Source organism: Monodon monoceros, unplaced genomic scaffold, assembly GCF_005190385.1.
Source record: "Monodon monoceros isolate NGI ecotype Baffin Bay Population unplaced genomic scaffold, NGI_Narwhal_1 Super_Scaffold_4, whole genome shotgun sequence".
NCBI lineage: Eukaryota > Metazoa > Chordata > Mammalia > Artiodactyla > Monodontidae > Monodon > Monodon monoceros.
The window spans coordinates 60,168,857-60,182,845 of record NW_021703781.1 but is presented as its reverse complement, the minus strand read 5'-3'; the positions used below and the strand labels follow the sequence as shown (position 1 = coordinate 60,182,845).

Here is a 13,989-nt window from a genome sequence, read left to right as displayed (position 1 = left end):
TTTTTAATCATCCCCTGCCATTGTATCAACTCTTGAAAGACTGAGGTTACCCTGAGCTGTATTAAAAAAAATTAATATAATGGTAAAGATGACCAGAGAGGGAGGTGGGGAGATTTTAATATTGCTGTTACCATTAAGAGTGTGAGGCCCTCCAGACAGGGAGACCTAGTGACAGTTTTCCTCCCTTACCGTACTTGGAGCTCATTCTGAGCTACTCAAGTGAGATAAATGAGGCAACACATATGAAAGTGCTTTGAGCATTTTGGAGGACAGATACTCTATAAAAGTCAGGTAATATTAGTATTAGTATGGATCTAGTTGTCTGTGTTGGAGAAGATCGATGTGAACTGGGGTGTGGGTGATGAAAAGGCTGCTTGATTCACAGCGAGAGACCCTAATTCCAGACCTAGATCTGTCATTCCCCTGCTTTGAACCTTGGGCTGGTTTGTCAATTTCTCTTTTTTTTTTTTTTTTTACATTTTTAAAATACGGAGCTTAGATTGACAATAATATTTTCTCAAACTCATTACTCAATAAAATGCCCTTAGAGATGCTTCATGAAAATTTGGTTCTATGATCGTGAGTTTAAAAAAAGAAATAAACTCCATTCCATGCTCCTTGCCTAGAGACTAACAGAAGCTCGCTGATACGTTAAAGGCTCTAGGATGTCCTGTGAGCAAGAAAGCTGTATAGTTAGCATTAATCAAAACGTTTTACAAAAGGATCCATTCAAAAAAAAATCTATTAAAATCGAACAATAGTGGTGTCCTATGGAACAGATGTTGGGAAGTGCTCTAGAACATCTCAGAGTTCACTTCTTGGTCTAAAATTTTGTATCTCAGTATAAGCTTTCAACATAAAGTGCCATTTTGGGTGAACTAACATATTTTCCTGATATAGGCGCGTGTAGGCAAGAAGAGAAAGGAAAGATGGCATTTAAATATGTCAGACGTTTCAGTTACAATATTTAAGACCAACATAGTTTTATTTTTTATTTTTACATCTTTATTGGAGTATAATTGCTTTACAATGGTGTGTTAGTTTCTGCTTTATAACAAAGTGAATCAGTTATACATATACATATGTTCCTATATCTCTTCCCTCTTGAGTCTCCCTCTCTCCCACCCTCGCTATCCCACCCCTCTAGGTGGTCACAAAGCACCCAGCTGATCTCCCTGTGCTATGCGGCTGCTTCCCACTAGCTATCTACCTTACATTTGGTAGTGTATATATGTCCATGCCTCTCTCTCGCTTTGTCACAGCTTACCCTTCCCCCTTCCCATATCCTCAAGGTTTTTAAACAGTCTCTTCAGTGTAATTAGATTATATATAGAGAGAGATCTGCCCTTGGCCCTTATCTAGCCATGGCCATTTAATCTGTTTTTGCTCTGTTACTAGTTCTCTAAGTGACTTTAAGTACTTGATGCATCTGTGTTTTGCATTCCACACTGACCAAGGAAAAGTTTGAGTGGGCTGCGGTAGTATGGATGATTTACTCTGGCCCCTAGGATTATTTAATGGGCCCAAAGGCACAGTTATGCAGGGACCAGGTTACTGCTGAAATATTTAAACCTGAATTCAGGGATGAAGCTACATCCTGCTAACAAGGAAGGAAACATGAATTGGGAGTAGTTGTTTAAGGGTTCTAAATGGTAGGGTAAGGACTTTGATCTTTGTCCTATAGGAAATGGGGAGCCATAGAAGGTTTGGCCCTCAGTGGATGAATGGCCTTTGGACTAGTTTCCACAGTTAATTCCCTCGATTAGAAAGAAACAAAACATTTGGATGAACCACTTTTTGTTAAGTGTATTAGTTAGCACCCTAATATTTGCAATGAACAGAAAGGCCAAATCGACCTTGCTTAATCAACAAAGGGGATTTAGGGTTTGCTTAACAGAAAATAGCTAGCATGTATGGAGCAGATGGTTAAATGCTTAACACTTACTGATTTAATCCTCACAACTCCATGAAGGGCATACTATTATCTCTGGTTTGCAGGTGGAAATCCTGAGGCACAAAGTTCCGTTCGCACAGCTGAATGACAGAGCCAGGATTTGAACTCAAGTAGTTTTACTTCAAAGACCATTCTTTCCATCATTTTGCTCTACTGTCCTCTCTAACTAAACAAGTTTACGGGTGGGCAGGCTCCTTAGATATCCACATTCAGAGACTCAAAGACTATCATAGAATTTGGACCATCTCTCTCCACCTTTTGAGCCTATTTTTCCAAGATTGGCTTATCCTCTGCCTCCAAGATATGTCTCCATCAGATCTAGACTTTATTTTTATTCCAACTGCTTACAAACTAACAGTAAAAAATAACTTTTTTCTCTCTCTCTAATAATTCCACAGTCATTCTCGCATCATGTCTTACTGAGTTTGCCATCACTGATCCAATCACTGTCATCAGGAAAATGGAATTTTCTTAATGCTAGGCCTACAAGATCACTTCTGGGGCCGAGGGTGGGAGGAAGTAGCAAAGACTGAGCACAGGGAGGAAATTTGTCTGAGAAGCACGAGGATGTTTTTTCAAAGAACATCAAGCTACAGTTGCCAGAAGAAATGTACATAGGCGTTGGGCTGATATAAGATATGGCCAACTTTTATACCAAACCTTAGTTTGCATTATCAACCAAATTGAATTCATGGGCAGGATTCATTTTTGGCCTCCCCACTTTTTCTATAAAAACGTTATCAAACTCTAGAGTATGGCAGTAAGGCCTGAGAAGGTGTCAGGAATACAAAACCCTTTGGATAAGGACTCTTCCTTCCGGAATCTTGTAAGTTCACTATGGTCAGTTTTCAAGAGGAATGAGAGACTTGTTCCTCTAAGTCTAAAGCAGAGTTGAAGCTGAATTGCTGATTGATTGATTGATTGAGAGAACGTGGGCATATATTACAATGGGAAATTTTAAAGTTAGGTAGAATTTTCCGGCCCTGGAGTTGTTGCCAAGGAAGATTGACAGACCTCCTGAATCTTTTCAAGGAGAGTGGATGATCCCTCTGGGAGGATCTGAGCCCTGAGCTACACAAAGGCCAAGAATCTTTCGAGGTTGTTCTTTTACCTTTAGCCTTATACATAATTCTGTTTTTGTTTTGCTTTTTGGTTTTTGAATGTGGTACCAATGTGTACCACCTTGGGCGAAGGGGGGAAGGCTGCCGAGAGCAATGAGTGGGATCTCCTGAAGGAGACAGCAGGCCTTGGTCTGAGACATCAAGCCTTAGTCTATGTCAGCCTCTCCCTGAACACCCACTCCTCTGGAGTTCTGAATGGGGAGAGAAAGGATTTGGAATCCCCACCCCAGGGACATCTGCTCACTGCCTCCACATTATGTCTGCCTTGTTTCTATCTTCCAGGACAACCGGAGTGTGAAAACGTCATCATTTATGCAGACTGTTTTTCCCTGTTTTATTTAAGGTTTCCTGGGGAACTTCTCAGGGTACAGGTTTTGATAAGCTAAGTCCTTGGACACTCAGTAACCTGAAGATTAGTGCTCTGGGGGTCTCAGGTGAACATTTTTCCTCCGGAACCTCTAGGGGTTGCTGAGCCTTAGGGAAGTGCTTCTTAAACATTAATGTGTATATTAATCATCCACGGATCTTATTAAAATACAGATTTCTATTCGATAGGTGAGGCCTGAGGTTCTACCAAACTTCCAGGTGATGCCCATGCTGCAGGTCCCTGGACCACAGTGAGAGATGCAAAGCTTGTCTGTTTTCTCTCTGCCCCTGTATTTGCCCCATATGTGCCTTTTGAACATGTACTGTGTTTGTGCTTGGCAAATTTATCAGGATGCCTGATTCTCCAAACTCATACACATTTGAGAAATTATCCTTCAAATTATCTAATGAGGTAATTAAATTGTAACTGAGCTACCAAGCATCTCCCTGTCCTATTTTCTGATGACCTTACTGCCTAACCTCATAAATGACAAAGGAAATATGTGACCAACACTTAACTATTATGTCACAAATATGCTATAGGAAAATCTCTGTCCTCCCACACAGTACCTATGAGCCTATTCTGGTATTCTTCATCAGATTCCACTCTGTGGACGCGTGCCAGGTGCATTTATAAAACTCTTCTTCCTGTTTCCTTCCCTGCGTCTTTCCTCAGGACATGCATGTCATCAGCACTGATGAGAACCAAGTGTTCGCAGCGGTCCAAGAATGGAACCAAAACGACACATACAACCTCTACATCTCAGACACCCGTGGTGTCTACTTCACTCTGGCCTTGGAGAATGTCCAGAGCAGCAGAGGCCCTGAGGGCAACGTCATGATCGACCTCTATGAGGTATGTCACGAGGCACGTGTGGTCCTGAGCCACTGCAGCGCTGGGACTGGCAGTTAAAGTCCCCAAGTTGGCCGTTTCCTCGATCATTTTAATAACTAGTTCCTTATGTGGCCTCATTCCATGTGGGAGAGGGAGGCGGGGTTGCAGAACATTTTCATTGGTTAATTTGCAATCCACGAAACAGCCCTGGGAGGGATTCTTTTCTTCTTTTAATTTTTAAAAAAGTTTTTATTTTTTAACATCTTTATTGGAGTATAATTGCTTTACAATGGTGTGTTAGTTTCTGCTTTATAACAAAGTGAATCAGTTATACATATGTTCCTATATCTCTTCCCTCTTGCGTCTCCCTCCCTCCCACCCTCCCTATCCCACCCCTCTAGGTGGTCACAAGGCACTGAGCTGAGCTGATCTCCCTGTGCTATGCGGCTGCTTCCCACCAGCTAGCGGTTTTACATTTGGTAGTGTATATATGTCCATGCCACTCTCTCACTTTGTCCCAGCTTACCTTTCCCCGTCCCCATAAAACAAATACCGTATGCTAACACATATATATGGAATCTAAGAAAAAAAAAAAGGTCATGAAGAACCTAGGGGTAAGATGGGAATAAAGACACAGACCTACTAGAGAATGGGAGGGATTCTTTGTTGACCAAGTCCATAGGCCATGAAGCCCCAGAGGGCTTGGAAAGTGTCTAGGGAAGCAGTCAAACAATTAAAGGGTTTGAATAAGAGTGAGCCTAGTGTGAAATTTGAAAATACTCTTGAGGGGCCAATAGGGAGCAAAGAGGCGATGGCAGTGCTCTCTTACATCTCTCTGAAGAAAGAACTAAGAGGATGTCTTTGCATTGCATCAGAAGACACTCCCTTGTCAAATTCTTTTCCCATTTAGGTCATTACAGAATACTGAGAGAGTTCCCTGTTCTATACAGTAGGTCCTCGTTGGTTATCCATTTTAAAGATAGCAGTTTGCACATGTCAATCCCAAACTCCCAATCTATCCCTCTTATATGTATAACTGAATCACTTTGCTGTACACCTGAAATTAACATAACATTGTTAATCAACTATACTCCAATATAAAATAAAATTTAAAAAAATGATTACAGCCAAATATTGAAAAAAAAAAAAAGACACTCCCTTGTACTTGACGACCTTTCTGACTGCATAACCTCTATTAGCTAATTGCCATCCTCTCAGAGGGCCGATGCGTGAGATAAGATCAATACGTCTTTCTTTTCCTAAAGAGGGGTGAAGAGGAGAAACAAAAAGCAGAGTTTACCAGATTTCCCTAAGGGAACTCTGACCCTTTGTTTCTCAGAATGACCAGCTTCAAAATAAAATCATATGTTGGATCAGTTAGCTTTTATGACAAACACCAACACTTTAATGGCCATTTAAAGCACAGTCAGGTGAAAAGAAAGCTGCTATTTGGGGATGGATTTTAGCCATTTGTCGGTCTTGTGCTATGAAGGATTTATAATAGGATATAATGAGCCGTTATGAAACATTCAGAATTTGGAAAGTGCAATCATACACTTATATTCTATCTGAAAAAGAATTATAAAACTTACTCAAATACGTTCAGTCATAATGATGTCATCATTTGGTGAAGGATAAGTTCAGAGAGTAGAGGTTGTTTGTGTAATGAGAAGTAAGGGAATCATATCCAGTATGTCAAAGAAAGAAACCAATTTCACTTAAGAAATTTAAACCTATTACTGGAATTCCTTTTAATGCTATCTATATACCTTCATCTTTAGGAGTTCTTGGGAATTTTCTTCTAGTATCTAAACTTCTCTGTGTGTATAAAGACATGTTAACAAACTGTATGCCCATTTCGGAGCTCAAGTATTTGTGATGGAAATTATGGTAGACTAGCAGAGGACGTACTTTTTGTGTATATATTTAGAAAAATACCCTGCAAATTTTTTATACATTCACAAGTTTCTTCCACTTCATTTCCTGCCCATGTTCCAGATAAATATAGTATCATATATCTCAGCCTCAAACTGAACATGTATTCTGGAAAACATTTACATATTCTGGTGATTTACCTTCAAATTCATGTAGGGTAAAATTCTGATTTAGGGTGTAAATTTTAGAGTCAGGCTGGCTGGGTTTAAATCCTGGCCATGCCACGTGTATATATTCTTGAGATAAATCCAACAACTTCTGAGCCTCAGTTTTCTTGTTTAAAACAAGGGAATAAACATGGTACCTCCTTGATAGGATTTCTCTGAAGATGAAATAAGCTAATCTTCTTAAAGTACCATGAGCAGTGCCTGAAATACAATACTCAACAAATTATAGATAGTATCATTGATATTATGTTCCAGTGAGTTTAAGCCCCAGAACAACGTTCTGGTCTTAAAATCTACCCACATCGTTTAAATGTCCAAAGTATTTCCACCATTTTGGATCTCTGCTTCTTTCCATATTGTAATTAGCAGGGCCATATGACATCCTTTATCACCAAAGCTGTCTTCTTATAAACAAATGTAAATTGCAGCATTTCTTTCCTCTTTTGTAAATGTGTTACAAACATTTAAACTTTGCGCGTGTTGTTTTGAAATACCGTATGTTTTCTTGCCTTGATCCAGCATTTACAGTGGAAATCTCTTGCTCTGAGAGTACGAAGTCTGATCAGCTGTCCCACCGTAATCACCCAGTTTGCTTCCCTGGTCTCGGCTCTGTCCCTGCTCTCCTGAAAACATTTGATTTTCAGGTTGCATTTTTCCTTCCCGATTATCTTCTCCCCTCTTTTCAAGTCAGTGTGGAATAATTTCTCTGGATAATTTTTTTTTTCTGCCAAAATAGAGACCATTTAAATTAGTCCCTTGCTTATGGAAAAGATGACAAATTTGAACAAGAACGACTTTGTCATTTCCTGTTATTTGCAACTGTTTTCATGAATGGTTTTCTGAAATCAAAAATAGCTAACAGGTAGGGAGTGAGAAGAGGAAATAGAATGACCTCTGGACACGACAAACCATTTTTTGGTAATCTTTATGTTTTCCCTTTGTGTGTCTCTTGAGGTTGACTGTCTGTTGGGAAACTGCTGGCTCTTATTATCATCACTTTGAACAGCGGTGTAACTACATTATGTAAAGGTGTCCTGCATCCTGGGGCCGGGGAAGAAGAGTCTTTGTTTTATTAGCCTGGCAGTTCACAGCAACTTGAATTGAAATTGATGTGATCAGAATGGCAGTGCCATATCTGCTGATGACCTAGGTAGAAAGAATATTGGCTGACACAGAACCTGGCACAAATGTTCCTTAAATCTGATTGTTCTGCCTAGCAGGAAGCTGAAAGCCATCCAGCCTGAATTTCCCAGTAGAATTGCAATGAATGATGAGTGGTTAGAGATAAGTGAAAAGTAAGAAAATCTATAGATGAATTAATAAGGAGGAGAGATGAGCAATACGCAAGGTGAGGGTGACAGAGTATACATAGAGTTCACATCTGCTCACATATGGGGGTGACTGAGAAGGACGGCATGCATCCTTTGCTTCTACATGCCAACTGCCTGCTGTTCTTATGTGCTCTTTATACTGTCTTAGCAGAGGCGAACCGTGTAATGTATGACTGTATGAGTCTGTGTATCGAGCATGTCTATTGTTGGGGAGTCTTTGTGGGAAATGCAGAGGGAGACACAGTTCTCATTAAAATCAATCATCTTATTCACTCACTCCCTGCAACCTTGCGACAAGTGTGGTTCTCTCTACGTTAGAACTGGATGTGTCTATGTGATGAGGTAGGGAAGCGTTGGGGACAAAGTGTTGGAGGCCCATCTTACATGATTTAGTTATTGAAATACCAGAATTTCCCCTCAGTGTGAGTTGACCATTGGCCATGGACCCCATTCAAAAGAGTCGAGACACGTGAGCCAGGGAAGTAGGCTGCAGAGAAAAAAATGCTAGAGAGTGATTTTTGTTGCTGCAAGATCATGCTAAGTAGATGATATTTGGGGTACCATTGTGTGCCAGGCACTTTATAAAGAACCTTTCATAATTATCTCATTCAGTCTGTATGTTCACTGTATGACACAGGGTCTATAATCACGCCCATTTATAGGAAGATGGAGTCAGAGAGAATGCGATCATTTTTATAAGATTACAGAGCTAGTAAGTGGCAGAATTAGGATCTGAACGCTAATATGCAAACTCTTAGCTAGAAACCATTATGTGTGTCCAGAAGGATCAGTATTTAGGCTTGTATTTGATTGTGGCCGAGTAATAACCCTAAGATAGAAGCACACTAAAGAGCGGGATAAATAGTATTGGACCTGACCTAGCTATAGAGGAAACCAGACCGGAAGAAGAAACTGGTCTGAGGAAAAGCCAGCATAAACGGGGTCAGCAGATAATTGCTGTGGACTCTTCGCCATCTTCTGAACCAAGTCCTGAGCCTGCGGTTATAGGTGAATGCAGGCTGTGTTATCCTGTGGCTCCCAATTTTGTCTGGAGGATATATTTGTGCAAGAGAATCCTAGAAATGAGTGTCCCAAAACTCTGTCGTTCCTGAATAGCATAAATTCTCCAGTGGCACCATGTGGGATGGGTCACAGAAGACAGCGTGCCTGATGGTGGCCGGAGCAAAAGAGATGTGCTGAGAGTGTCTGAGATGTGTGATTCCTAGTGCATTCCTCTGGTGTGGGTGATGAGAGTAGGTCTGACAGCTTTGGACAATAGCCTCCCTCCTCTTGGAAGGAGGTATCAATTAATGATGATGGAGAGCCCTTTGGCTTAATGGACAACGACAGTTCGCCCCAGCCAAGCGAAAGGGTTGTGTCGGGAATGAAGTCATCTGGCTGACAAATTCAGAATGCACAGAACGTATGAGTGAGGCACAGTGAGCTGCATGAAAGACGCAACCAATGACTGATGCATGTTGTGTTGCACACACAATGTCTTCTGTACACTATGAATACCTTCTCTTTAAAAGAGAAAGCTCCATAGTTCTGATGATGTAGCTTACGCCTTGATTCTTGGGAAGAGACTACCTCTTACAATCCAGCATAAGAGGTAGGGAGGAAAAATGCTCTCCCACCCAGGACATAGTTATTACAGGACATAGAATATACCATCTAATTATTCAAGGCTACTCTTTCCCTGGGTAGGTGATGCTGCCTGACCAAGGCCACAGGGAAGGAAAGAACACCTAGACATTTTCGGCAACGGGTTCCCTGATGTCAGAGGCACCCCTGACCCCTGATGAGTATGTATCTCTCCTGGCTGGGATCCTCTCTTTAGAACAGAAAAATATCCTATCTCCAAAGCCCAAAGAAATCATCGTGATGAATATGTTCTCTTTCTTGCCATTGTTGTTGATTCATATTTTTATTCTCTTCAAATTTTGACACTTCAGATTTGTAATTAAAGTCTGAGACAGAGAGGGTGGGAGGAATCAGCTCCCAATCAGCATCGGAGGCAGAAAGAAGCAAAAACTCCTGTGTAGGATCTTCCCAACTTAACCTCTGTGCAGAACATATGGAAGATCAGGACTGGAGAGTACCCTCTAGAGGTGAATATTAAAAAACAAAGAAGATATCTGGGGTTCATTCTTTAAATCACCAAAGAAATCCAAGTCTCAGCACCTAGCACATTCTGACTCTTAAAAAAAAAACCCTGCTGCATGACTGTAAAGTTACTTAGACATTCTAGGTGCTATATTTCCAGTGCTTAGAATGCATGATAAGTGATGGGCACTCAAAAAATATTAATTGAACAACTATTGAGTACATGTACTAAAGAATGAATGAAAGGCAACTTCCTATAGTGTCCATATATGATATTTCTCTCAGGAAGCTCTAGGATGAGAAAGAAGTTTGAAGAACTACTACCGCCAAAGGGTTAAGTGCTTGGGCTCTGAGATAGACAGACTGGTGTGGAGTCCATTGCTAAGGTTCTCCAGGGAATGACCTTAGGCAAGGGACTGACGCCATCCAGACTTTGGTTCTTGCATGTGTGAAATGAGGATGTATCGAGTCTACCACTTAGATTGATGTGCTTAGGCTTGCAAAGCCTTTCATGTAGTGTCTGACATTTCTTAAATACTCAAGAAGTTTGGGGCACTATTAATGTTGTTCGGTCTTCTAATGCAGAATTCTACCTATTTCATTAAAAACGAAGAAAAAGGACTTCTTGTACAAAGTGACTTTTCAGTTACTAATTTTAATGAGGGAATATGGTGGATTGAATGATAAATCAAAAGTTATACTCAAGTGGGAGACAGTGATGTGAGAGATGACAAGAGAATCTATGAAGAATTAACATGTGGTAAGGAGTGTTAGGAGTGCAAGAGGCGTTTCCAGGAAGACTGATGCCCTTGAGAAGCTTACCTGGTTGTTGAGAGCAAAGATGTAGGTACCATCTATACAAATTGGAGGACAGAGAAGAAGAGCTGGGGACAGTCAGGATGAAAAAGAGGTCCTGGTTTCTGGAGGAAGGCTTACTGAGCTGGGCCTTGAAGGATAGACAGGGAGAGGCATGTTGGGATGCTCTCTAAGAGAGTAGGAAGCGATCAAAGAAAGTAAGAGGAGAGAAGGGAAGGTAGCATTTTGAGGCTATCACCCCGGGGAATGGTCAGTGTGCTGTTGTACTTTGTGTTGGCTTGAGGTTTGGGCTGTAACACTTCATATTTAAAAATCTAATCAGAATGTTGTTTTGGCTTATATGATATTAGAGAAGAAGAAATAATTACTAATACCTTTGAAACCTCTGGTATCAAACTCCCCCGTATGAGACGCAGAGAAAGAAAAGTGGCTTCTTAACACACTCGGCATCTTGGTGCAGAATTCAGAAAGGTAGAAAAGCTAATAACAGCTCTCTCCCTGAAGGGAGACAAACTTCCAACAGTGAGATGTGCCATCCTCATAGGAATATGTCCCTTAGAACTCTGTGTCTATGTGAAGGCATGTCTTCCAGTAGGAATAGTAGTTTTCCTCCCAGCCCCCGCCCCATCCCACTACGGTCCCGCCCCAGTCTACATGCTGTGGATGCAGAGGGAGGTTGTCTGGCAACAGAAACATGTCCCTCATCCTCAGCAGAAGCCCAGACCTTACGCACACACGCACGCACACACACTAATACACATATACATGCATGTACACACAAGTACCCATGCACACACGGTCCACATTTTGGGCACTAATACTGCTCCCTTGGTATGCAAAGTTCTACAGTAAGAGGGTAGAGGTTCTAGAGACATATGATGAGACCTCACAATAGGCAGGCACCGAGACACGTAGACAGATAGACTTCTCAGGCTCAGGGAAAAGGAACCTTGAATGGCACAAAGCCCTAAGAGCAAGCAGGGGTGACCATCTTTGCAGACCAGGCCAAAGAAGCCAAAACAAATAAGTAATAGATAGATAGATAGATAGATAGATAGACACCTCAAGTGGGATTTTCACAGGTTAAGTGCCTTGGCAACAAGAGGAAAATAAGAAGACACCCTCTAGCTCTGTACCCTGTTGTGACACATTCCCTCAGCTTTGCCAAGTTTCTATTCCTCAAGATAAACCTGAAGCCCAGGCTGCCAGAGATGAATTTCAGAGCACAGGCTGTCTGCTCAAGTGGCATTTGATAATGCCATGCAGTCGGGGGCCAATAAATTCACCGCTTCTGCAGATCAAATGCACCAGCTTCCTTTTTTAAAAAAAAAATAAATTTATTTATTTATTTTTGGTTGAGTTGGGTCTTCATTGCTGCGTGTGGGCTTTCTCTAGTTGCGGCGAGCGGAGGCTACTCTTCGTTGCAGTGCACAGTTTTCTCACTGCGGTGGCTTCTCTTGTTGTGGAGCACAGACTGTAGGCACACAGGCTTCAGTAGTTGTGGCACGCGGGCTTCACTAGTTGTGGCATGAGGGCTCAGTAGTTGTGGCCCGTGGGCTCTAGAGTGCAGGCTCAGTAGTTGTGGCACATGGGCTTAGTTGCTTCGCAGCTTGTGGGATCTTCCCGGACCAGGGATCGAACCCGTGTTCCCTGCATTGGCAGGTGGATTCCTAACCACTGTGCCACCAGGGAAGTCCCAAATGCACCAGCTCCTAAACACGCACAGCCCTGCTCTGACACCCGTGCCAAAAGAGAGACAGGGCAGGGAGGGAAATGGGGAAGGGAACTACTGGGATGGGTAATATTTTTATCCATTCTGTACGTCTTGTAAACTTCTAGAGTGTTGCATGGTTATGACAGTGTCATTTCTCTTGTTTGGGACTGCTGTGGAGGGAAGACAGGTATGACTGCAGGAAAATTCTGATTTGTGAAATTGAATCTTTAAAGAATTGGCAGTTTAGTCATTTAAATATGTAACAGCCTCTCGAACATATGCGAAACCAGCATGAGCTTCCCTGGTGCGTAGTCCTTATGGAGCCGAAATAGTGAATAACTATCAATAAATATTATTTGTAATTAACATATCGTTATTGGGAGGTAGAGTACTTCTGGAAATTTACATCTTCCACATTCATGGGGGATCCACAATGCATAAGAAAGTGTTCTGGCTACTGTTACTGGCCCCAAATGAGGCTTGTTTTCCTAAGTAGTTCACGGTATTCTGCCCAGAAACTCGTTTATACCATTTATTTGCTTAACAGATTTGTTGTTCCAAAGGAGTACAAAGTTGGCTCAACTCTAAATGATCCCAGATGCCAAAACAGCAGGTACAAACTAATGAGGTTTGTGTCAAAAGCAAAGGCAAAATGTGCATGTTCTATTGATCGAAGCCCAGCCTCTTTGAATTGACAGAGCTGTATTTGTTGAAAGAATGTTGGAAGTCCAACAGATTTGGGTGTGAACCCCAACTCTCTGTTATCTTAAGCAATTAAATTTTCCTTATGCCTTGGGTTCCTCGTCTATAGAATCGGGATAATAGCTGTTATGCAGGTTTATAGTGAATATTGGAGGTTTTACATATAAAGTACTAGGTATAGTGGTTCATATGTGACAAGGACTGATACCAGGGTTTCATCCTTCTGCTTAAAAATTTTCATATTATAATATAAAGGGGCTGAGTTAAGTTAAATGGGTTCAAATATGCTTGCTAGCTTATTCACTTACTCCGTCTGTGCTCCAGAAAGACACTTAATCTAAGTGTCCGTTCCCTCATCCTCAAATGAGGCTGATGGTAACTATATCTCCTGGCTTTTGTGAGCATTAAATAGGATAACCTTTGCATAGTGTTGAAATGCACTTGTCAACATATTTCAGACCCTTTTTTCACTGCCCTCAAGTTTTCCTGGGTTGTCATAATTTCAAGCAGAGTCAAATATATATAAATATGTTTCTTAAGTTCTAAAACGCATGAAAAACACGACACAATTAATGATTTGCTACTGCACAGTTTGGCAACTTCTCGATTGTTACCTCTTTCCTAAGGTATAAACAAGAGAGAAGGCAATCATATTTTCAGAGCCAAATAATTAATAAGGACTGTTTATAGTAGGAACAATAGTGTTATAGAAGTGGAGGAGGGATTATTTGACAATTTAGGGAAACCACTGCTTCTTTAAGTTTAAAAGCTGTTCTCTTTTGCTCAATGTATTTTGGTAGCTTAATAGAGAGATCTTTTACAGAAAGAGAAGAGTAACAGTAATTGGATCCTGAGTTTTAACTGACCTCTTTTAATTGCCCAAGGCTGTAGGTAGTGCAGTGATTTAGTCATTAAGGGCAGGGGCTGTGAAGCCACAGAGCT

General features: G+C 41.3%; 1 protein-coding gene across 12 annotated transcripts in view; it reads left to right on the top strand.

Moving 5' to 3' along the window:
- Window positions 1-13,989, top strand: part of SORCS1 (sortilin related VPS10 domain containing receptor 1) — a 560,723-nt gene that overhangs the window by 426,875 nt on the left and 119,859 nt on the right. For all 12 annotated transcript variants that reach the window (XM_029244670.1, XM_029244678.1, XM_029244671.1 and 9 more), the window contains one exon: window positions 4,118-4,297. In XM_029244670.1, the coding sequence (XP_029100503.1) occupies window positions 4,118-4,297 (180 nt within the window). The remainder of the gene's footprint in view (window positions 1-4,117; window positions 4,298-13,989) is intronic.